We start from the raw sequence: 24,962 nt of genomic DNA, 5'->3' as shown, positions 1-24,962 counted from the left end.
ACCCCGTGATTTTACACTGTAGGCCTACAACGTAACTGAGGACTGACATATTCAAAAGCTTTACCGCCATAATGTGGACTTCTTTTCACAGGTTTGACATTTCACAACAGAGGACATGTATTATACCTACAATGACTGAAGGCTTGTTCTTGTTTGAATTTTTGGGCATCTATTGAGCATGGTTTTAGCATAGATATCTGTGGACTTAGACAGTGGGACTATATTTTACAGTCTGTGTATCCATAGTTGAAGTTTATTCCCATACTTTGTTCAGCCTATAAGACTCATAACCTATGCTAGTTGTGCTTTATCTTATGTGAATTTACACGAGCGTTAGGCCTAACGAGCGTAGGTTGGGACTTTATCGGGGACTTTATAAGTCAAACAAAGAATATGAAGGTGAAAATAGGAAAAATTAGGTAGGCCTTCAACACAAATACACACTTACAGCACTATACTGTGTGTTCACCTCATGTTCGGTACTGACAGCAATGCTTTTTCATGGTTACACCGTAAGTGTACTGACAAACCACCCTTGTACAAGTGCACGTACGCTCTGCGCGATTAACTTTATTTGTGCAGTTCAAAATTGTGCACAGAGAAACACACCCCTACAATACATCACTACTGAACTTGAGGCGAACCATTTAGACACACACATATTTGAAGTTAGATAACCTATTTGCATGAACCTACACCTGCAGACCTCTAACAGGCGTAATCACAGGGGATTTCTTAGACTAGTAGGATCACAGGGGATTTGGTTCAATTTGCAATTGCCAATGAACCCTTGCCCATGCTTATTCAATTTATGTCATCAGATTAAATCACATGGAATATCCCTTTTGTAATGAGTCACTGCTACATACAGCCTAGATGACAGGTCACAACTATGAACTTTGTTGATCATGAATTTGAATTTAAACAAATCAATACCCCATATAGTTACGGTATTCATATTTCTATTACAAATAGCCAGTCATTTTTTTTTAAAGGATTGTTTTCAAAGAGCATCCAAAAATAGGACTGGTGTCACTGGTCTGACTGACAAAGTTATGCAACCAAATATTGGACAGATCATACCCGCAGCTTCAAAATGACACTTCAAACAACTTTGTACGATATCCTGAAATGAAGTTATGTTTCTTCAATCTGTAAAAATCTAATTTTTCTCAACATATGAAATTTTTGGATATTTTGCACTGTAGCTCAAAATCACATTTACATTTTTCATTTACGGCATATTGCGGCAATTAACGATTGTGTGTAAACCATGGTAAGCTTACTGTAAAAGTGGACATTTTTCGCAGTACATTAATTTTTGCACTTTTCGCGCTCAATGCAGCTACCGCGAAAATTAAAAAAAACATGAATATGTTCTTAGTATGTATTACTATTATGGACTATGTAAGAAAACTCAAAATCGCAAATTTAAAAACAAGTGAAATGATTACAAATCGGCAAAGCGCGAAACTTTACACACACAAAAATAACCACCTTTACAGTACTTGCACAAAATAGCATGGAAATTTCAGCATTGATGGCTGAAATTGATCTATTTAATTTATACAAACCGGAGAACATCTGGCAAATTTTATACCAAAAATATGCAAATTCAAAAAGTACACAAAAATTGTGACCCTACATGTAATTTTTTTAATTTTTGAGATGGTTGGAAACAGCAATTATAACCTGGGGGTAATGGCATCGTTATGTTGATAACATTTTTATATATTTCTCCATTTGATAAAATGCAAACAGATTTAAAATGTTTGCTTTGAAATGCAATTGTTTTCAGCACAAAAAAAAGTAAATTATATTTAATCCCAGAATTGAGATAAATATTTACGAAAAAAAAATTAAAAAAATTAGAGGGCCTACATGTTAAAGTTGAACCTGCGCAATAACCAGAAATCAAAGCTGCATTTGTTCTTATGCTTGTGTACAATCCTGCATAATCTGGAAATACACTTATCACAGAACATTTCTTGGAATCAGCCATGTATTTTTTAGAAGCAGGTCAAATGTGAACACATTTTGTTTTGAACATTGCAAAAAAAAGGGATTTTGTTAAGGGATCAATTTGTTTGTTTTCTTGTGTTTCTTCCAAAAAAATCTTTCATGTTATTTAAAAGTATGCATGCACATATAATATTTTCACATCTTTAATTACCGTATTCGTCCGAGTATAGTCCCACGTTCGAGTATAATCCCGCCCCCCAAATATCAAAAAATTTCAGAAATTGTAAAAATTTTTTTTTTTTTTTTTTTTTTTTTTTTTTTTTTTTTTTTTTTTTTTTTTTTATAAGTTTTTTTTTCGGTTTTGGAGTGTCCCTGGACCTAGACCTAGATACTAGGATCATTCATGGTTGACCTAAAAAAAAAAAAAATTTAAAGATATTTTGTATTTTTAATATGAAAATTGATAACTTGTATTCATGTCATACTCTATTAATGATTTCAAAATGCATTGAATTTGAATGCATTTTAAAATCATTAATAGAGTATGACATGAAAACAAAGTATCAATTTTCATATTAAAAATACAAAATATCTTGAAAAATTTTTTTTTTTTTTTTTTTTTTTAGGTCAACCATGAATGATCCTAGCATCTAGGTCTAGGTCCAGGGACACTCCAAAAAAAAAAATAAAAAAAAAAAAAAAAAAAAAAAATATATTTTTTTTTAAAAAAAAATTGTGAAAAATTTTCACATAAAAAACGGGTGGGACTATACTCGGACCAATACGGTATGTGCTATGAAGAAGTGCTAATATCTATCTACAGTCCTGTTTCTGTGGAGTTTGGGCCACTTGGGCACCTCAACAAATAGGATATTCAAAGAACTACCCTTCCTATACATGTATTTTGTCACAAAATATGCAAGCATCACTTGTAAAATGTAAAAACTACAATATTCATGAAAAACTGAACGGTATGTTTGTATATTTTTGGTAGAATCAATTAAATTATAATGTTTGTAAGTATTGGGAAAACATAACTTTAGGACTCGGAGGGGATCTATGGACAATCAAGCAATATTTTTGGGCCTTATAAAGCAGCAGCAACAAATCCAAGTGCATAGTTATGTGGACCAGCTTCATTTCAATGATTGACCAGAGAGAGAAACTCATTAGGAAAACAAATGCCAGAGTAATCAAATCTGAATCATTCGGGCATTAAGGTTGGTCTGAACCCTGGAATTATGGATACTTTCGGCCCTCATAACTTCTAAATTGTTGGTCTAAAGTATATACAAGTATACATATTTAGAATGGCAAAGACTTGATAAGTTCATCTGTGAGGTCAAATTTTGGCCAAAATGCCATTTTTGGCCCAAAATCCCAAAAATAACGGTTTTTGGCCCACTTCTTTTTCGTGCATCCTAACAAAAAAAATTCTTGGGCCAAATTTTTTTTATTAATTTTTAAAAACTAGATCAAAATATCTAGGACCGTTTTTTCATTTTTTGAATATCGACCAACTTTGAGAAATTTGCACCAAAAATGGTAAAAAATGCAGATTTTCAAAAAATCATAAAAAGCCAGATTTTGGCCCAAATTTCAAATATTTTTGGTGAAATTGGTCAAAATTCAAAAAAAAAAAACAGTATTTAGCAACTTAACCATTCAGGAGATTAAGGTAACTGAAGATGACTAGGATATGAATTGGGGATGACCAGGCTAACCATAACCCACTCTGGCCAGCAATATGAAATGAACACCTTCACCCATTATTAGAATCCCTGGTAGCCATAAAATAAAACAAAAACATGCATGCAAAGCCACCCTCCCCCAATACACATACACACCCCTACAGGCTTACCCAACAGAATATGATCCCAATCATGCACATAGAACACTGTCAAACTTCATTTACTATTGATATAATTACACACTTTCCCCCAAGTACTAGTAGTTCCTAAAATGCACCATGATTTTCCTTCATAAATCCAAAGTTCTCTACATTTTATATTGTTTTTTAATTTAAAATCAAAATTTTTACAAATTGTGTAAAAAAATTATGATGACTTCAAATATAAACCACAAAAACAATAATGATAATACTTATGATAACAATATTTTATTTAAGAGAGCATTTCAACTTTCGGCTCTTCTTCAAATACATGTTTTCAAACCATCACTTCATGCCCATTATCTATGACTACAAGGGATCACCTCAATTTCTCAAACCATTTATCTATCCCCAGCTTGCCTAGCCTGCCTGCTGTCAGGCGCATCTCAACAACGTTCCAAAAATCATCATTTCCTCAGAATCTGACGTAACCATCACATATCGGACTACAGATGGCGTGCTAACGTAAACGGTGATATGCACTTACCTGGTGTTATCACAATCTAGCAAGAGATATGCTGAATTAATTATGACTATGATAAGTGCAGCTCGTGGATGGATGCAGAGTGATGCATCTGACTGCTGCCCTCTATATGTATAACTAGGACAACCAGCTAAACTTGAGCTTCACAAAACCTTTAATTATCCAGAAATTTATCAACATTTTGTTCTAACATTATTTTGTCTCATTTCCATAATTTTTTATACTTATACTCTTACAATCTGATTTCATATAAATGTACGGTACAGTACCTCATGTAGTGGTGCCCTCCTGTATTTTCTGCTAAATCACCTTAATTTGGCCTCGCCCCTTCCTTTCCCCACAATGTAATCCTGAAAAGAACGCTCCGGGAGAATGCTTGAACCCATTTACTGTTATTATAAATTCATTAATTCACCTGGCATGGAACATGTGTAAGTATTAAAGTGTTGGAAGTGGTGTAAGAAATCACAACCTCTCTCTTGACCCATGTGATATTGCACATTCCTAAAATGGAGAGGGAGGTGCAATAGATATCACATCTTTTGGTATGTGGAATGTCTTCAGAAAGAGCAAAAACGAACAAGTGAACAAGAAATGTGATAATATTATGGATTTGATAAACCTCTGACACTAACTGATTTGTAACAAATAGCTTTCTTTTCCAGTGATCTTCATCTTTAATTCTGTGATTCCATCAAGGCAAGCATGCCTATAGGCATTTTAGCCTGGCCAATCAGGACCCAAACATGTTTCCACTTTCCACATTAAAAGAAACCATTAAAACAGGCAACAAACTGATTCATCAGTATGGTCATGATTCAAGAGCTTTCAAGCTAGAAATATAATGCTTTAACATTAAAATATCTCTCATGCCCCATAACCCATGGGCAAGTTCAGAATGTTTGTGTTAAACTTCACTCACAGTTCTACTGCATGGCACATACCAGAATCTGACCCTGTTATCTATGCACATTGGTGATGCACGTTGGGTTATGTACAAATGTATGTCACAATGTATGTCTAGTCAAGAGCTGTGACATGCTGGTGAAATCACACACAGAGCTCCCTTCCATGTGCAAAACTGAGTTATCATCAACACTTTGTGCTCCTGGAGCACTAATGGTTATTTGTACTCAGCATTGTGCTCTTGGAACATTAAGGCTTGTAGTACTCTTGAAGCACTATAATATTTTTGATACCACAGAATGTACCTTTAGAACATAGTTAATGCGGCTGTGCACTCTAGACGTTTTTTTTAATTGAGCTTTTTTGACTTTGTACAATGTTTTTTTATAAAAGCAAAGAAAGAAAATCCAGACTTGTTAACTCCTAATGCACTTTTTTAAGGATTTTATTGATTATTTCAACAGTTGCCTTTAAAAAATCAAATCATCTATGGAGTACGAGGTGGGGAAGCTATATTTAATATTTTAATCAGAAAACTCATGGAGCACTAAGGGGCTGTGCAATAATTATGAGCCCTGGGGAGGGTAAAATTGGGGGGGCAAGCAATTTTGGCGAGACGAAAGGGGGCAAGCAATTTTGGCAAGCCGAGAGGGGGGGGCAAGTGATTTTTGGCACGCATTCACGGGCACCTCTTTAATAAAATGCTTTAAAAGGCTTAGGAAAAGCAGTGCGGAAGCGCTTAAATATGCAAATTTTCCTGCTCGCTGCTTTCATAACATACATCTAGACCATTTCAAGTTTGGAATTTGGGATCCCAAAATTTGGCATGTTCAAGGGGGGGCAAAAGAATTTTTGGCGGGCTGAGAGGGGGCAAGCGATTTTGGCGGGCCGAGAGGGGGCAAGCGATTTTTGGCGAGCCGTTCGAAATTTTACCCCGGGGCTGATAGTATTGCACAGCCCCTAACCATACTGCTCCTGGTACACTAAACGCTAACCATAACCCTTGTGCTGCCAGTTCTTTTTCTCCATGGCAACTGTGTGTTCAGGAGCACTGTATGTAGCTCAGGAGCACTAAGTGTTCAGGTGACTAAGTGTTGGTTATAACAATTAATCGCATTATGCAACCTAGCACTGCAGTGCATCTCTTTATCCACAATAATCATCACAAATGTTGAATATTATCAAGATCAATTATCCTAGGACAGCAGGACCAATTAGGAACTAACATAAATTTACACTTTTCACTGAACCTAGAGAAATTACAGCAAACCCATGACCAATTTAAATTAGAACTCATCATGTTTTACTTTTCAGTGAAGATCAGTTTTCCCTTGATGTTTTTCACTTGCAATGTTGAATGCTGTGAAACAATTCCATCACACTGGATAATCAAGAAACACAAGATGGCAGCATAAACCCTACAGGAATGGCAGTATACAACCATATATAATGCCCAAAATACTAAGACTCAAAATTCATACATTATACCCACATTGCTAACAGGTGACAGATATTTATAAAGCATGTAGAGCTCCATGCTTAGGACCAGGGAATATTTTCCCCCCCCCCCCCCCACAATAATAATACTGGAATCAACCTAAGACCTACAATACTGGAAAAAATGTTGACACACTTTGTCTTTTGGTGTATATCCCTGCCCCCCTACCACACTACCCCATTTCAATGTTGGACGAAGTATGTTGCCCACAGGTCCATGTGACCTCCAACATTGAAAGATGGGGAGTGGGGAAGGGTGGAATAAAGGGGGAGTCTGTGCTTCAGATACATGTATATCACATGCATGTTACACATGCCTTTCTAATTTTGATAGGGCATGCATTTCAATTGTTAATACAAGGGTGCCAACCATTTTGCCAGGATTGTAGCTACAATATACTTGGTCTACCACTGCAACCCCCTTGCAATCAATAAAAATATGGGTTTAAAGCCTTAAAGCCATGTGTGATTTGCCCCACAGCAATGCCCTCAATTTTTGTTGAATTTCTACTTTTTGCATGATTGTAATGCCCAATGTTGTACTAAAATACCATGTGAAAGACTAAGCCTGAACTCCGGGTGGGGACACTCCAGCTTTGGAGGTGACGTGTATGTAGGGCTGTTAAGACCCCCTTTTTCAGCATCGCTGTCACGCAAAGACCCCATATTTTTTTACGAACACATACTCTGTCACCCGAAGACCCCCTATTTTTCCATTTGATCTGTCACCCAAAGACCCTTACAAGTTCAATTTGAACAGCAACTTTAATTTTTCACGGATTTTGTTACTTATTTTGAAAAAAAAAAACAATGAAATTTGAAGCCATTTAAAACTAGAAATTGAATTTTGAGGTTTTGTGGCGCTGTTTCGCTCTCACCCAAAGATTCCATTTAAAAAAGGTCATGTTCTCACCCAATGACCCCATATTTTTTACATTTTGCTCTCACCGAATGCCAAAAATCATGCTCTCACCCAATGACCCCATATTGTTTACATTTTGCTCTCACCGAATGCCCCTTAGTGCGAAAGTACCAGCCCTACACCTATATCCATTTCATATTGAAGTGCCCCCCCTGGCTTTAACTACAGTAAAATTTAAGTTTTTATATTAAAACCAGAGATCTCCAGTCTTATTCAGAGTTCACCAATTGAGTGGTGGCTAAACACATCACGTTCATTTGTGTATTATTGAATCAGTGATGTATAAACTGTGTGCATATCGCTATTTGTATCACGTCTTGATGTATACACTGTGTGCATATCACTATTTGTCTGACAACTTGTTTGTTCGTCTTCCTAGCTGTGTGAAGCTACGCCAATATTCATGATAAATAAATACAAAATAAAATGTGCAAAATTTGACAAAAACAACAAACAAAAAAAGATCCCAAAATATACTAATAATAATTCTGGACAATTTTTGCAAATTAAAAAAACAACAACAAAGAATCTGCACTTCTTCCAGATTTTGGGCAAAAACAACAACCCATCTCTAAACCAGTTTTCTGAAAATTGAAACCAAGTTCTTATATAGCATGAATATGCACCCCAAATCTGCTGTACACCCCGCACCCATCTTGCCACTAAGAACTCCCTTCCCCCGGCATTACGGTACATTGTAACACATTTCTAGTGATTTCTTGTTATCTAGGTAACCAGCAACACCATATATACATCTCTATTTACACTTGACTTCACTTATCTGTTTAATTTGCTCTTGACAAACTATCTATATCTCAACAGCTATGATAAGCTTTGTACATCAATAAATGTAATAATATCTGCACGATTATGTGCTCTTACCACAGAATTAGAGAAGGAGAACCGGGAGTCCCTATACCACAACGGACAATCGTGCCGTCAGCTATGAGGAGAAAATTTGGGGTATTCGGGTTCTTGCCGATGGTGCACGGAGACAAACGAAAACAATTCTGCGTCACATCTGAAGCGTCTTGGTACTTGCGTGCAGGTCGCATCAAGTGCGTCTCTCAAATGCGCCCATCATCCATGTCGCGCTTGCATGACAACGAATGACTCGAGTGCTTTCCAAGGGAAACCGAATACCCCCAATATTTGTTCCATGCCTGTATCAAGATGGCAGTCAAGTCCCGATTCTCTGTATTTAATTCTGTGGCTCCTACATATAGGAGAAAATTATTTCTTCAAAAAAAGGCTGTTATGTTAAGTGTTGTGGATCACAATCACACTACAAGGCCAAAAACACCCTTTACCCAAATTCACTGTGTAAGAAAACACACTGTTTGTATAAGTTAATAAATTGTGAATCTTAATGAAAAACAGTATCATTGAACAATGTTCTTGCATATAAATATAAATGCATACAATCAATGATTTACAACGATTTATGTTTACTTTATGCGGCAGTCTTGTTGTTGTTGATTGTAATGTCCAGTTAAACGTTAAATTTTCATTCCTATTACTAATGTGCTAGATGCAATTTCATTTTTTTTAGTTGAGAACAAAGCTATATGTGCATGCAGGAATAGAATTTTAATTTTTTTATTCTTTGAAAAGAAAGATATTGAGCTTTGTGGGATTTCTTTCTTTCCCTTATTCCACATCACAGCAATGTTTTAACTCAAATCAGGATCTTAACAATCCTACTTCTTGATGTACTTCATTAACCCTTACACCCATAAATACCACAGAATACCACAATGAAAATTTCTGCACATGCATGCATCCCAGGGTCTGCGATGACGCAATCACCCTAAGTGTCAAATGCTCACAGAATTGCTGGCCGGGCAGCAATAACCCGTGTAGCTCCCGGTCCGCGATCATGCGGTTGACACGTAGGGGGTCAAAGGTTCGAATCCCGGGGGTGCCAAGTCAAAAATTCTTCTTTTTCACTTTTTCGGATCTTCTGTGACTTCCGATAGCAAAAACCTGGGTCAGTGTTAGGGTTAATACAGGTAAAATGTAAAGGAGGCAAGTGTTTGAATCACATTCCTTCCCTCATACCTGCTTTCCATTCATATGTATCAGTTCATTGTTTGTACCACCTCAACCCTAGGTTCCTTGGCAGATACTCATGTCAAAGTCAAGGTTAACAATGTGGTGAAATTCCTAAATACATTCTTATCATTTCCACAACAACCTGTGCAGTCATATACTGTATTTAGTAATTACATACATCAGAGATGCCAGGGGTGCTATTAAAATTTTCTGCACATTTTGTGAAACTGTGACAAAACTAGGAGCAAAACCGAGGAATAGGCTATGGCAGGGGTTATTAGGGACTCACCCCTGAAAATTTTATTTTTTGCTAAATGCCGAAATACTTTGGTTTCATATTCAATTCTGAAAAAAAAAATACTTAACAATTTTCTCCTATGGTCAATTTCCGTCAAAAACTGACCGTTGTGACTGAAAACCATTGGTGCCCATTTATGGTCAATTTCTGCCCAAAACTGACCATTATCATTGAAAGCCATTAGTGCCCAACATTTAATATCATTCTAATACTAGGTTAAGACCTGTTGGTTTACTGGTAGTTATCCATGTAGGTCTATGTAAATGCAGGAAACATATCATAGATTCTCCCCAGTACAAATGTATGGGTACAAAATAGGGGGTAAAATACAATACCCCCTCCTGCCACTTCAGAAATTATTTTCATGCAGCACACTTACCAACATTTTGGAATCATAGACACTTAGACAAAGTTTTCAAAACAGTAGTTATTCCATCAAGTCAAACACACAAATGACAAAATCACTTTTGAATGAACTTAACATGTTGTTGAAATCATCGTAATGTTTAGAACTTCCGAGTAATGTGAGTACTAAGAACTTTAATTATAGTGTCATGAATATTCACGATGTTAAGACTAAAAATATGTCCAGATGTAAAGACCTGTGTTTGTAAAGTTCATCATGTACTTTACTCAAAGTCACTGATGATACTTTGGATGGGGATAAAAGCCTATACTGGGGGAAAATATTCATATTCTAGCTTATTAAACTAACATTACATAATTAATTTTTTACCTGAATTTGACACTCATCCTGAATTACTTGCTTTTACGATTTATTAGAAGCGTAAACGTATGTACTGTTATTTGTTGTTACTTCTTTGTTTTGCAAATAATTGAAATAAATATTTATAATCATAATGTTAAATGAAAGAGTTATATGATGATTTATTTAGCCAAAGTACAATTTTTGTTTCCAAGTTCTTCATTATTTTTGGTTCATTTATGTTATTTGATCATCTAGCACTATCATTGCACATATCCAATTCATCATTCTATGGTTTGTTAACAACCATTTAATTAATAAGCTTGTTTAACTACAATTAATTATGATTTTAATTAGATGGGCGACAAATAGTGCAATGAAATGAGTCAAGACTGAGATACCAGACTTGTGATGACTTCAAAGTTTCAAGGAACCTGTCAATAATATTAAACACCTGTAGGATTATTTTAGATCACTTTGAGATTTAACATTCATATCAATTAGTTTATTTGACAACTTAATATTGAAACTTTTTCCCCATTTGCTTCAGTGCCACCTTCAATCAAGACTCAAGTTGAAGTGTTACACGAAAATGACAATTAAAAAAATTAAAAAATACAATAAACTGATTAAATTGCTTGAGAGATACTGGCAGCTTCATAAATTATTTGAACTTTTTGCAGAAATCTCAATTCAGAAGCCATTAACCATTCACAACTTTATATCATGAGTAAGTTTGAAAGTTGGAAAAACAGATCAATTTGAACAACAAATATCACTTCCCAATGCCAACAAATTTGTAAACTTTGATGTATGTGTACTTACATAAGGTTCTTCAGGTTGTTTGCCTATGTATGGCTCTTCTGGCTGATGGTCTGTTATATAGAACATCACTTTATTGTAATGATACATGATTAATCCAGAGTGATGAATCTAACATTCCTCATGTATTTTATCCATTCATTCAAAAATGGAATTTCAAATGTTAAGAAAGACTGGCTGTTCCTTTGTGCACAAGAAGACTTTTTGGTAATTCTTTATATACATTAGTACAGAAGGAGGAAGCAATCATGAAGATTGACTGGTAATGATATCTCCATGATCCTTGCTGGAAAAAGTGAAGTTCTACATGTATAAACACTGAATCATCATTGGCGTCTCTTTAAAACCACTTTGAATCATTATACACGCTATAAACACAAGGAAGATCCGCTTTCATCACAATAAGTAAAGATCCATGCCCACAGTCTCCCATCCACAGACAGTGAAATAAAAACCAGTCATTAAAGTGTCACTTCTCCTATACACACTTGTTCCGACAAAGTTACTCAAATATGTGATCTTTGGAAAGAATCAATTGAACGTCTGAGCCAGATCACTAGCAAAGCCCAATAACTCCTGCAGGTACAGTGATGGTATAATGCCAATTAAGTTAACATTTATTGGATTGGGAAGAAAATCCAATAAGTGAGGACAATGCATAACACAAAGTGGCTATCTATGGTTAGAAAACTCTGGGCTATTATCACCTGATAGGGCTCATTAAATATTCATGATTTGTGATCACTGATACCAATTGTACTTTTGCTTGGTGAAAGGGAGCAGCGGCGCCACCTCAGTGTAAAGGATTCGTGGAACGGCATCACTTGCAAATGGCACATCTTTTTAAAAACAGTAATGTGATTGTTACCTTTTAGGTATTTTCCTGCACATTAATGTTGATGCGAAGGTCAATGATTGATTTTAGTTAGGGTAACCACAGATATTGGGGTAACTGAACTCTTAACACACCTTTGCCAGTTCCTTTGGTAACAAACCAGGGATGATCCAGTATCTATACTTGCAAACATATTTTAGACTGTTAGACAACAAAATTCAAGTTTCATCAGAGAGAAGATGCAGTAAATTACATCTTCTCTGTTTTCATAAAACAACACTGTTGAACCATCAATAATTTCAATATTTTAAATTTCAATGGTTGAACATCATCCTGGATTATTGATATCATAAGTAAGCAGTGATTTCACTTCGGTCAAACTATATTGTTCCCAATTACAACATTATCCGAAGTAGTTGGTGAAGGTCTGATCCCATTTGAAGCATACCTTATAATATCGACCATGCTCCATAAATCCCAATTGGGCCACCAACTTGCTGATTCGGCAACCGTCACTTCAAATATTACACCCTCCTCCTCTAGAATAAAATTATAACTCATACACCAGCATTTTCAGAGTCACATTAACTTTGATCATTCAATTGTATGTAACCTGTAGCAATAGCATGGAACTTTGTCTTCACAAATGAAATGATGGAAATAACTAAAATATCAATAGGATATGCAAGGTTGGGCAGGAACAAAGTATGGATTTTTGTATTATATATCAGTTACATGAAAATATGTATCATGCTATTCATCCTGTCAATAATTGATTTATCCACATGATCTATAAATATATCATTTAAATACAATAAAAAGTAATAAAAAGCAAATTGAAGTGCAATTATTATTGAATACGATATAGTGCTTTTCAGATTAATGTATAATCAATGTAATTATACAAATCAACATTATCTACAATTTAGCATTAACCTCTGCAGAAAAATTAAGTTCAAAAAGCATGATACAGTACACGATGTGCAACAACTTTAAAGGTCCAACTCCAAACTGGTTCCTTCTCTTACCTCCTTTGTCCATTATTAAAAATTGCTCAGTCACTGATTCGTCCAAACGCATCAGGTGTGTGCACATTAAAATGTTAGCATTGTACAAAATTAATGTGTAACTATACACTAAGATAGAGATGTACAATAAAAACAACGAGTGTGTATTTTTATTAAGAGGTTATTCCTTATTTTGCCATATTATTGGATACAAATCAATTTTTGAATACACACAGCATATCATACAACCCCGGCACACAACTCTGTGGTATCGTGTGCTGGCACTGCTTTACAACTGTACATGACGGATCAAATGCTGAAGGCATCAAAAAAGGCCCAGATACCTATGTACAAAATGGTGTATGTGACATCACATTACCTCAAATACTCAATAGAGGTAGTCATTGTGACGTCAATGCCGCCATCTTGTGGGTACGGAGTGCCTTGTTGCAAAGATCACCGCGTCGACGCTTGACTAAAGAGGTGCATCACGCGCTGCACCTTCCGCGTAATCGGGGGTGTAATGTCTAACGCATGACATGCAGAACAGCAATACCCACAAGATGGCAGATCACGTGGAAAAGGGTGATGGCCTTTATATCTTTTTTGTTGTCTGCTGGCCAACCATAGGTTGATTTTCCAGTTCTTTGGGTAAACCATGGAAGAAGAAATAGACACCCAGGCAAAAGGTAAACAGAGCAACAGACACCAACTTAATAATATGCTATTGAGGACCCACCTGCCTGAAGTTGTAGAATCAGAAATCATGATGGATATATATATATTGTCAGAGAAGATAAGAAATTCTTGATTAAATTACTACTATTACAAGTAATGACCATTTTACCATCTTTACAAAAACAAAAGATATTCACTGCAAAAACCAGGCTTACTCAATCCATCAAATATAGCTAGGCAATATAGAATTAAAGTGAGAAATAGTTGTGGACAATAAAGAACAAAAAGTACAAACAGAATCAGTAGAATTACAATGGGCTGCTCTTTGATCAATCTGAAGTGGAAAAGGTAAATACATTTTAAGTGCTACACTTGGAAGGGATTTTCTCAGTCTGGTCTATTCTTGCTTGAAGGATTATCCAATGGGGTTCTGATGTTCTTTCCATCTTAGCTTGCTTAGGCCATACTTAGGCAAGCATTGGTGCATGCAAGTTGAATACCCTAAACTAGATGTAGACTATGGATGCAGACAGCATTGCCAACCCCATAATTTGGTAGTCATCATCCTGCGACTACAGTCTCAGTGAAAAAAAACCCATTTCTGTGAATTTTGCTAGAAAAATAACTAATCATAAAGTTCTTAAAGAAAACTCACAAAAAAATACAATTTTAAGACCAACTTTGTCTCAAAATACCATCTAAACTGATTCCTGACAAATATTTTTGGTAATTTGTCTTGATTTAAGGAACTTTTTTAAAATCACACACCCCAATCTTCACAAAATGATGCATAAATCGGAAATAGACCAAATTATATAAAAAAGAGAAAACATTTTCTGGAGTAGATCATGAGCATAATTGCTTACCAATAGATGCTGTAAAAACTATGCAAAAGGAAGGTCATATCAGGTGCCCTTTTCTGATTTACTGATTTACAATTACATCAAATTTTTATGTAATTGTAAATCAGTAAATCAGAACCTTTTTGTGATTTTTTTCATAATGTTTTTTATGGTGGTTATTTGAAGCATAAAGCAAGTAATGGCGTAAAATTCAAATTCACAATTAGTTCTGAAGTCGACTACCAGTACCATGTAAACACTGTCAACAAATAATTTATGATATAAATTCTTTGTCCCAATCTGAATTTGATGTGGTATAATTACTTCTCTGTGTAGACTGTATAGAGAGAGACCCGGGATCAGTACATGTAGGCCTACTACAGTACTAAGGTGGGATTTGCACCATTGCACTTTAAAATTGGAAAAGGAAGGTCATATCTGGTGCCCTTTTCACTACACCAAAACTTGCTAAAAGCATAGCACACAGCATATTCACAAATAATAATATTGGACCAGATGTGTGTATGTAGAATTTAAGACTACATGGACTACATGCTAGTATCTGGCAAATCAAAGCATTCAATTACTGTGTTGAAAGTTTCATGGACTGATAAGGAAATCTTCATTTAATAGTTCATCTCAAAGCCCTTCTGAAGTTAAAAACCTAATACGGGATGCGTTTTTTTTATAGGGTTTTTTTTTTACATAATTTTTTTTGTCTGTGGGACACGCTTTTTTGATAAGAATACACCACCTTTTCATCTCTCATGGAGGTTTCACTGTGGTCAAGATGTTGGGGGGACACTTAAATTAAACTTTAAGTCATCCTCGAGCAGAAAAACGTCAAAAAGGGGTTTTGTGGCATGCACAGGCGCGATAAGGGTATCAATTTCAAGCTTTTGGCAAAAAAGGGTAACACAGAACTTTATATATAAAATACTTGTACCATTATGCATGCTGTCATTAAAATGATGTAGGCCTATTTGATAAATGTTAATTTAATGTGATAAGCAAAATAACCTCTGAAGAGATCATGCAACCCTATCATATAAATACCACCCATCAATTAATGAGCTACTATGGTACCAGTACGTGCTTTTTTGAAAGACTTCAATTATGCCTTGAGAATTTCCTTTCCTTACATTTTCCTATCTGCAGCCCATAGGCCAATAACAAAGTCAGCAGCTCGTCAGATCCCATGCTGCAGCTGTGATTAGATCTCATACCATATTTCCCGTATATTCTTCTGTACATTTAAACTAGAAAAAAATGGCTTGATGGGTTATTTTTGACAATTCAATATAAACATTAGTATGGTACCTTGTCCAAGATGGTAGTCCAAACACTATTCTGGTTTTCACCTGCCATGATAAAATGATATGTCCATCCAAATGACTGCCCATTTGTCCAGTTGATGAAACAAATAAGATGGGTAACTTCTGTCAAGTAATTGCATTCCTATGTCTACATGTAGTTCACAAGAGCTGTACAAAATAATGGTCTAGTTTGACCTTTTGTTTTTGTCAGTGAGCATGTATTAAATATGGTACATGAAGTGTGCTGCAGTTTAAACCATTGTGCTGATATGATGATGGCATATGAGTGTCAAGTACAACCTAGGTTGCTACATCCAGTCTGTACTTCAAGAAACTTTACTTAATTAGCTTCAAGTTTCAATTTCAATCCATGTGTTTGTGTTTACTAGGCCTAGGAAAACATCCCTTTCCTGCAGAGATAAACTAGCCTACATTTCCCATATAAAGATGGCAACATTTAAATTTCCCAGTATTTCTTGAATATTTTTGTAATTTCTTTGATTGGAACTGGGAGAGCAAGATTTTCATCCAAGTTATTGGAACACTGCACTGACCTAAGTCAGCCATTTTGGAAGCGCTAATTACAAAATAAAAGAAATGGCAGTCACAATGAAGAATTTACGTATAGGACACATTCAAAATACAGTGATCTGAAGTTAAAAATAATTTTATTCTTAAACGTTATGATGGTAAAAATGATTCAAAATGGGGGCATGTAAAAACATTGTAACTTGAAAATGTTTGTAGTGAGCACTTATTAGGCAAGCGGTGCTAATTAGGTAAATCCACTAGGTTCTTTTAATATCAGTGAATATTCTCACCATATCTTGCAGGTGAAATTATTAAAAGGCCTACCGGTATATATATGCCTTCAAAGATCATTAGCTATCATTACGTAATGAATGTACCAGAAGTAAACAGGAATAGCCCCCTAACTTGTCATTTCTACCCCCAGGTATGATGATGCAAATATCCACAATAAATTGCAAATTACATACACATTTACTAAATACCATCAGTTTACTATTTTGGAAAAATATCACTTAATTTCTATTCAAATTCAACAAACTAGAGCCTGCACCTGTGTCATAAAAAAAAAAACATAAAATTTACAACATTTTTACTTTGTAATTAGTTGCAGTGCTTTATGCATACATGTAAAAAAGACTGGTACTGTGAGTGTCACTGTGTCAAGTTATATGCTAAATTTATTTATTTACCTAGCTGGGGGGTTTACAACCCCCCGAGCTAGGTCCTGTTTTTCTGTCCGTTCTTTACCTAGCTGGGGGTTTTCAACCCCCGAGCTAAATACTATTTGCTATCCGTTCTTTCTTTCTTCTTCTTTCTGGCAATAAATTTCAAAATGCTTCTACTCCTACATGTTACACCCTACAATTCACGTAACTTGCACATATGTATTGGCTATATCCAGTGCCCATAGTGTCTAAACAGAATTGGGGCAAAGGTCATTAAAGGGCATTTCCGGTATTTAACCAAATATTTTCAAAATGCATCTTCTGCCACATATTATATAGTACAATGATGTCATTTGCATATATGCATCGGCTATACCACACGCCTATAACTTGCATACAAAATTGGGGCCAAAAGGTCATTAAGGGGTAAAATCTTACAATTGCATTATCTGGACATCTGTAAGGGGTATGGGGCTCAAACTCGGTGACAACAAATCTCATGACCAGGGGAACAATTTGCATGGGTCAGGTCAAATGTCATGCAGAGGTCAAATTTTAGAAATGAATTTCCTGGACATCTGTAAGGGGTATGGGGCTCAGACTTGGTGACAACAAACTTAATGATCAGGGGAGCATTTTGGAACACTTTGCAGGGGCCAGGTCAAAGGTTATCTGGGGTCAAATCTTCTAATTTCATTTTTGGGATATCTGTAAGGAATATGGGGTTCAAACTCTGTGACAACAAATCTCATGACCAGGGGAACATTTTGCAGGGGTCAGGTCAAAGGTCATGCAGAGGTCAAATCTTAGAAATGTACATCTGTAAGGGATACAGGGCTCAAACTTGGTGACAACAAACTTAATGACCAGGGGACATTTTTGGAACATTTTGCAGGGGTCAGGTCAAAGGTCATCTGGGTTCAAATCTTAAAATTGCATTTTCTGGCTGGACATCTGTAAGGAATGTGGGACTCAAACTCGGTAACAACAAACCTTATGACCAGGAGAACATTTTTGGAACATTTTGTAGGGGTCAGATACCTCCACAACCCTCACACGCCCCAGCTAGGTTTGTGGTCTATGACCACCATTTGCCACTAGTTCTTCTTCTTTCTTCTTTCTGGCAATAAATTTCAAAATGCTTCTCCTCCTACATGTTACACCCTACAGTTACGTAACTTGCACATATGTATCGGCTATATCCAGTGCCCATACGGTCTAAACAGAATGTAGGTCAAAAGGTCATTAAGGGGCATTTCTAGTATTTAACCAAATACCTTCAAAATGCTTCTTCTGCCACATATTATATAGTACAATGCGTCATTTGCATATATGCATCGGCTATACCACACGCCTATAACTTGCATACAGAATTGGGGTCAAAGGTCATTAAAGGGGTAATATCTTACAATTGCATTATCTGGCCATCTGTAAGGGGTATGGGGCTCAAACTCGGTGACAACAAATCTCGTGACCAGGGAATATTTTGCATGGGTCAGGTCAAAGGTCATGCAGAGGTCAAATTTTAGAAATGCATTTCCTGGATATCTGTAAAGTGCGGGGCTCAAACCGGTGACAACAAACTTGATGACCAGGGGAACATTTTTGGAACATTTTGCAGGGGTCAGATACCTCCACAAAACCAACACGCCCCAGCTAGGTTTGTGGTCTATGACCACCATTTGCCACTAGTTCTTCTTCTTTTTCCTTTTTACTATCTTTTTTCTTTATTTTCCCTTCTATCTGCAGCAAATTTATATTTTTTCTAATTTTCCTATGAATTATATTGGCTTTCATAATATCATATGTACTCTGCAAATGATTTTTGTATGCTTGTTCCAATTTTTCTGTTGTTTGCTTTTTTCAATAAAAAACACAATGACAAAAAGAAGTGCTAAGACTGAAAGCAACCTTTGTTGCTATTGTATTTTTTTGTAGGTTTGTTGAACTTTAATTGTTGCTTTTGCCTGAAATTTTTCAAAATGTACTTCAAAGGTAATCAACTGAATCTGAAACAGACCTAAGAGATTTCCAATGCTTTTTACTGCTTTTTTTTTGTTCATCATCTAGTTTCATGATCAATGCCAGAGTAAAGTTGAGTTTCCAGAGATAATATAATCTGTAAATTATATGCAACACCAGTAATTAAATCACTCAGGTGTGAGCTGTCATATGCTATAATCATGCCGAAAGCATGCCAGTATAGATAGTTCATCATTTTAAATTTGACTGTCGTACTCATAAACATAAAACATCTGTTTTGTGAATCTGATATTGTATGCTTCATTTGTATTACCAAATACCAGCTTCAAAATGCCCATGCTTGTTAATATTGAGATCAAATTATCACTAAGAAGTTAAGAGCATGATACTTTTCCCACAAATCAACTAATCAATACATTCAACTAAAATTACATGGTTCATAATTAATGTGGCCAGTACTGGCCACAACACAAATGTGTGTAAATAACAAGGTTTGTAAATTACAAATAATATAAGAAAATAACATGACACAAAACTATACAGCACATCAGGCTACCATACTATCGCAATACCAAGTTTGAAGCTATTCAGTTATTGCGTGTAAGCCACAGAGTGGATTAATTTAATGAAAATGTAGGCAAAATACACAAATAACATGAAACAAAACTATACAGCACATCAGGCTACCATATACGACCATACCAAGTTTGATGTAATATTGGATGGCTGAGCATGATACCATAACATATCGGATGAGTCATAAAAATATCGGACGAGCCAATGGCAATATTTGTATGACGAATCCGATATGTTATGGTATCATGCGAAATAAGCCATCCAATATTATCATTATATTAGGTTTTCTTAACTCCTAATAACCCTGAAAACATAATAATGAAGTTGATCGGTCGGTTATTGCGTTTAAGCTGCAGAGTGGATTAATGAAAATGTAGGCAAAATATGCAAATCAGCTCATTAATATTAAAAAATATGCAAATAACATAACACAAATCTATACAGCACATCAGGCCACCATATACTATCACCATCCCAAGTTTGAAGTTAGCGGTTATTGCTTGGGAGCTGCAGAGTGGATTAATGAATTTGCTTCTGCACAACCAGGCAGCCAAACAGCCATTTGGATGATAACATAAGCCCTACACATTTGTGTGGGGCCAAAAATTCAAAATGGTTTCCACTGGCTCTATATATTTTCTGTAAATCATAAAGTATAATAGTTTTTTCTAGCATTTAATTTTATTGTTATTTTTATTTCATACACCTGGTGTTATCATGTGATTGAGTTGAAGCTTTTTTTTCTGCTTTTTTTTATAGCCAATACAGCCAGCTCATCCTGTTATATTATGCTGTTATATGCATACTATCTTACATGAAGGCAAACTAAATAATTATCACATATTTTGGCCTTTTAAGGCCCCTAACAGTCAATTTTGAGTTTCCCGTCACATAATTTCTGAAAACAAGTGAGGTAACTTTTTCATTATTCATTATTTGTCTGCCTTTCATTATATGACCAACACGCATGTAAAATGTGTTGTTATTTGCTGCTCACTCACTTGAAGATGGATGTTTAGCCCAAATGAGATTCAAAAGTATATTACAAAGAGTCTGCAAGGTTGACAGCAAAATGTATGTTTTGATTTTGATTTTTCCACAAAAAATAAAGGGATATTCATAATTTTTTTTGCAAATATAACCAGTTTTCATTGGTATTTTTTGGGAAATCACAATAATGAATTCAAGTGAGGGTCAGAAAATGAAGTGAGGGCGGGTGATGGGAAACTCAAAATCGACTTTCCTTGGCCTAAAACAATTTTTGGCAAAGTTTTCCACAACAAGTCCTTTTGGGGCACCCGAAATGAAATTTTTGTTAAATTCCTGGGAAATGTCCATTGTTTTCCACTCCTGCAATTTGCTATAAGTTCCAAAATTGGTTGGTAGCATATAGCAAAGTATTCTACCTGTATGATATTAAAACTGATAAGATGATTACTTGTATGTAGAATTGTAGATAGCTGTGCGTTAATTAAACTGCTAAATGTCACGCGCAGTCTGCAAAGGATTTGATCACATTCACTAAGGGTTACTGGTTTAAAACTCTAAAGCCCTGTGATTAATTTAAAAGGCTCATCAGAGGCCAGGGAGTCGACTGGAACATCCACTAAGTAAAAATATATAACTTACATACTGTACAAAACATTCTACTTCAACCTACATACTGTCACAACATTTTGGAATGGTTGAAAAAAAAAACGACTTGCAAAATTCTTTTTATGTTCTTTTGGGTATTACTTTTCTTTTTTTTTTTTTTTGCATTTTTTTTAATTGGTCTTTTTCGAATATGGTCTCAGCCTAGTCTTCACCCACTTGCTTTTTGGTCTGAAATGGAGTCATGTACAGTATCACAAAATTTCAAGAAGGCATGATGGAGACTCCCCCACCCCACCCCACACCCACCCCCTGTGTTGTCAAATGAAAGAAAAAAGCAAAGAATATAATAATAAAAATATTTTCCTCACCAGGGGGGGGGGGACACTCAGGTATATATTGTGTCTTTTTGAAATTAAATATCTCAAAAACTAAATAAGATACGAATCCCCAGGTGGTGTCAAATTAAAAAGAAAAGAAAGAATATTTTTTTCTCGGGGATGACACTCCATAAAAACCAGTGTCAATATTCATATTTTGGGTCTTTTTTATATTGTGAAAACAATACAAGAAAAAAGTTGAAAATACCGGAGGTGCTACTCCTAATAGTTTTAAAGTGTGACACCCAGATGGTGACCAATAAATAACTAACTTGTACAATGTACAATGTATATGTACCACAATCAGGCCCGTACGCATGTACGCATGGGTGCATCACCCGCACCCCCCCCCTTGCGTACGGGCCTGACCACAATACTGCCTCATGGTTCAGCTATGGTACAGAAACTGCTCTAACTTTAAATACTGCTTGCCTTTACTATGATAAACTTAGTTTAACACAATTTGTATATTAGATTCATACAACAAAAAACAAATTAACAAAAACACCTGAAAATTATACAAATGAAAAACACTTTTACTCTCAAGCTATTTCAAAATCTGTGTTGAGTTGATGTGCAGTCACTGCAATTCTACTGTACATAGGATACATGTTTTTGGCATTCGATGTATCATTTCTGTCAACAAAAGTGTACACTGTATGTTTAATGTTTGCCTGATTTGATGTTCCATTTGTCTTCACTGCAGGCTGGTCATGATGACAATAACATTGATCAATGCATTTTGAACTTGAGCCAATTTACTGGAATATAAAGTTGAGATACACATAGCGTGAAATTTGGGGTACATCAACACTGTATTCGACCTACATTTTTGATATTTTGATATATTGAATGTGCCTTGCCTTAGGTCCTATTCAAGGCAAGGTACACCAGAATATTTACACTTCAGGAAGTCACCATGTATTGTTAAATTTTGTCACTGCATGTCTTATACTGCATAAAGTTTATCACAACAAATGCTTATGTACGTACATCATGTTACATATTTACAAATCACACTTTCAGCTTAAATGATTGGTATTATAAAGGGAGTGTCACTCTCCCTTTATTAGGCAGCATCTCCCTTTAAATCCCAAATTTGAGATAAATTTATGTTCATATTCAAGCGACAAGTTGACTACCTTTTCACTTCCCTGCTTTTTCTTGATGTACTTTTGCTCCATGTAGAACTAACAATAAATTGTAAGTCAAAACTATATTATATTTTTATTCAGCAGGAACTCTTGCATTGTTCAGTACAACCATGCGATCATTCTGAGTCGTGGGCCGTGGCAAACACTGGTTGCTATGTCAAGCTGCTGGCACAATTCGGCATGAATGCTTATTCAAAGAAAGCACAAAATAATAAAAAGATGAAACTACACACAAGTGCAGGCTTCTCTCATTTTCAACGTTCAAGCGTTCAAATGTCATTTTTAGTGAATATCATTTCAGAAAGTTCTATGTTGATCAAGTTCACAAAAAAGCCCTCCTACTACATGTAGACCAAAGGGGGGGGGGGGGGGCTGGGGGGTACTTGAATTACATTTTGCCAGGGGGTGTACTGTAGTACTGTAACTCTGAAACCCCTGCTCATGTCTAAGGAGTTTTTACATAAAAAAATGGCTGATTTGACAGATTTTTACCAATTATCTGGATGCATATTTGATTTTTTTTACCTAAAAAATTGGCTGATTTAACAATTTTGATCACTTTTTCTCAAATTGGGACCCATATTTAGGGATTTCTTGCAAAAAATGACCCTCTAGAGCGGTATCAGTATGTCGGGGTCTCGCCTTCCGAGCAACGAACATGTACACCCACCCCCACCCCCCGGCCAAGACCTACATGTACCACTAGATCTGAAGAGTTCTTTAGATCTACAATTATTAAAAACTATTAAACAATTGGCCTAGATAGTACAGTTGACCAAAATTTTGATTTGTTGTCCAAAAAATATAAAAAAACATGCTTCATTTAAGTTCATTATGATTTCTCCAAAGCTCGAGTATTTTTAATGGTCATCCCACTCCCAGTTGGACATTTATTTCATTAAAAATCTAGGCCTATTACCACTATTTGCCTATTTTTAAATTTAGATGAATAATTAAGTGTAGCAAGGAAGGGCAATGCCAGCAATTCTTCAAAATTCACTGGAAATGGGGATAAATTAAAATTATAAACAGCAAAAAATCAAATGTAAAATTACAACACACAGCTGCACAGGTCACATAACCTGTTTACTTTTCATTGCTCTCTCTATCATGTCTATAGTATAGATTTTTTTTCTCCAATCAAAACTTACTGTGAAACCAGCTGACAGTCTAACCCCATGCACACTACCACCACTGCCTGGACTTTCTGGTGTTATTTCTCCATCCGATGTTTGACTATAAACAGGTCCCTTCTTTAATTTCTTAGATCCAGAAAATAATTTTCTTCCAACTGCTGACATGGTCCCAGGTATCAATCAGTTACTGGTTGTGTACTATTACGTCTTGCAACATTGGACTGGTAGAGCACACCATTAAATTCCACAACATAATTTCTAAAGCAGAGTTAGGCCATTATTTGTAACATTTTACAAGTGATGTTTAATAATGCACATACACACGTACAATATTTGTAGTACAGTTTTGTACACTGCTGTGTGGTTTCAGGCCTACATACCACAGTCGTAAAAGTAAAACCAAAACCAAGCCCACTTCGTGAAGTTGGACAGCACCGGTGTTTCACTGCATAAACTTCAAGAAGTTCACCGGCACATTGCCAGTGCATTTCGCTTCACACAGTTGCAAATCATCGCTTCAACTTTACCTTTCCTGTAGTCAAAGTCCCGATCGACAAGGTCCCAAAATTGGATCGCTTACTTCCTAAAACTGCATCAAAAATCACGGTAAAACAGGGTACATGTCTGTGGCAGTCAATTGGATTTATTTCACTATTTTCAGTCAGCGAAGCGTAATGTTTTCAATGGGAATTCACACCATTGCGGAAAAGGATAACAAATTTC

The 24,962-nt window shown here is 35.7% G+C and overlaps 1 protein-coding gene across 1 annotated transcript in view; it reads right to left on the bottom strand.

Moving 5' to 3' along the window:
- LOC140149113 (rho GTPase-activating protein 45-like) overlaps nt 1–24,962 on the bottom strand; it is a 151,539-nt gene extending 126,577 nt beyond the window's left edge. Inside the window, 1 exon segment of the mRNA XM_072171285.1 lies at nt 24,255–24,962. Within this exon segment, the coding sequence (XP_072027386.1) occupies nt 24,255–24,404 (150 nt within the window). The 5' untranslated portion in view covers nt 24,405–24,962.

The sequence above is a fragment of the Amphiura filiformis genome, chromosome 3 (genome assembly GCF_039555335.1).
Source record: "Amphiura filiformis chromosome 3, Afil_fr2py, whole genome shotgun sequence".
Taxonomy (NCBI): domain Eukaryota; kingdom Metazoa; phylum Echinodermata; class Ophiuroidea; order Amphilepidida; family Amphiuridae; genus Amphiura; species Amphiura filiformis.
Note: the sequence above shows the minus strand (reverse complement) of the source record. Positions and strands in the feature narration are given on the sequence as shown.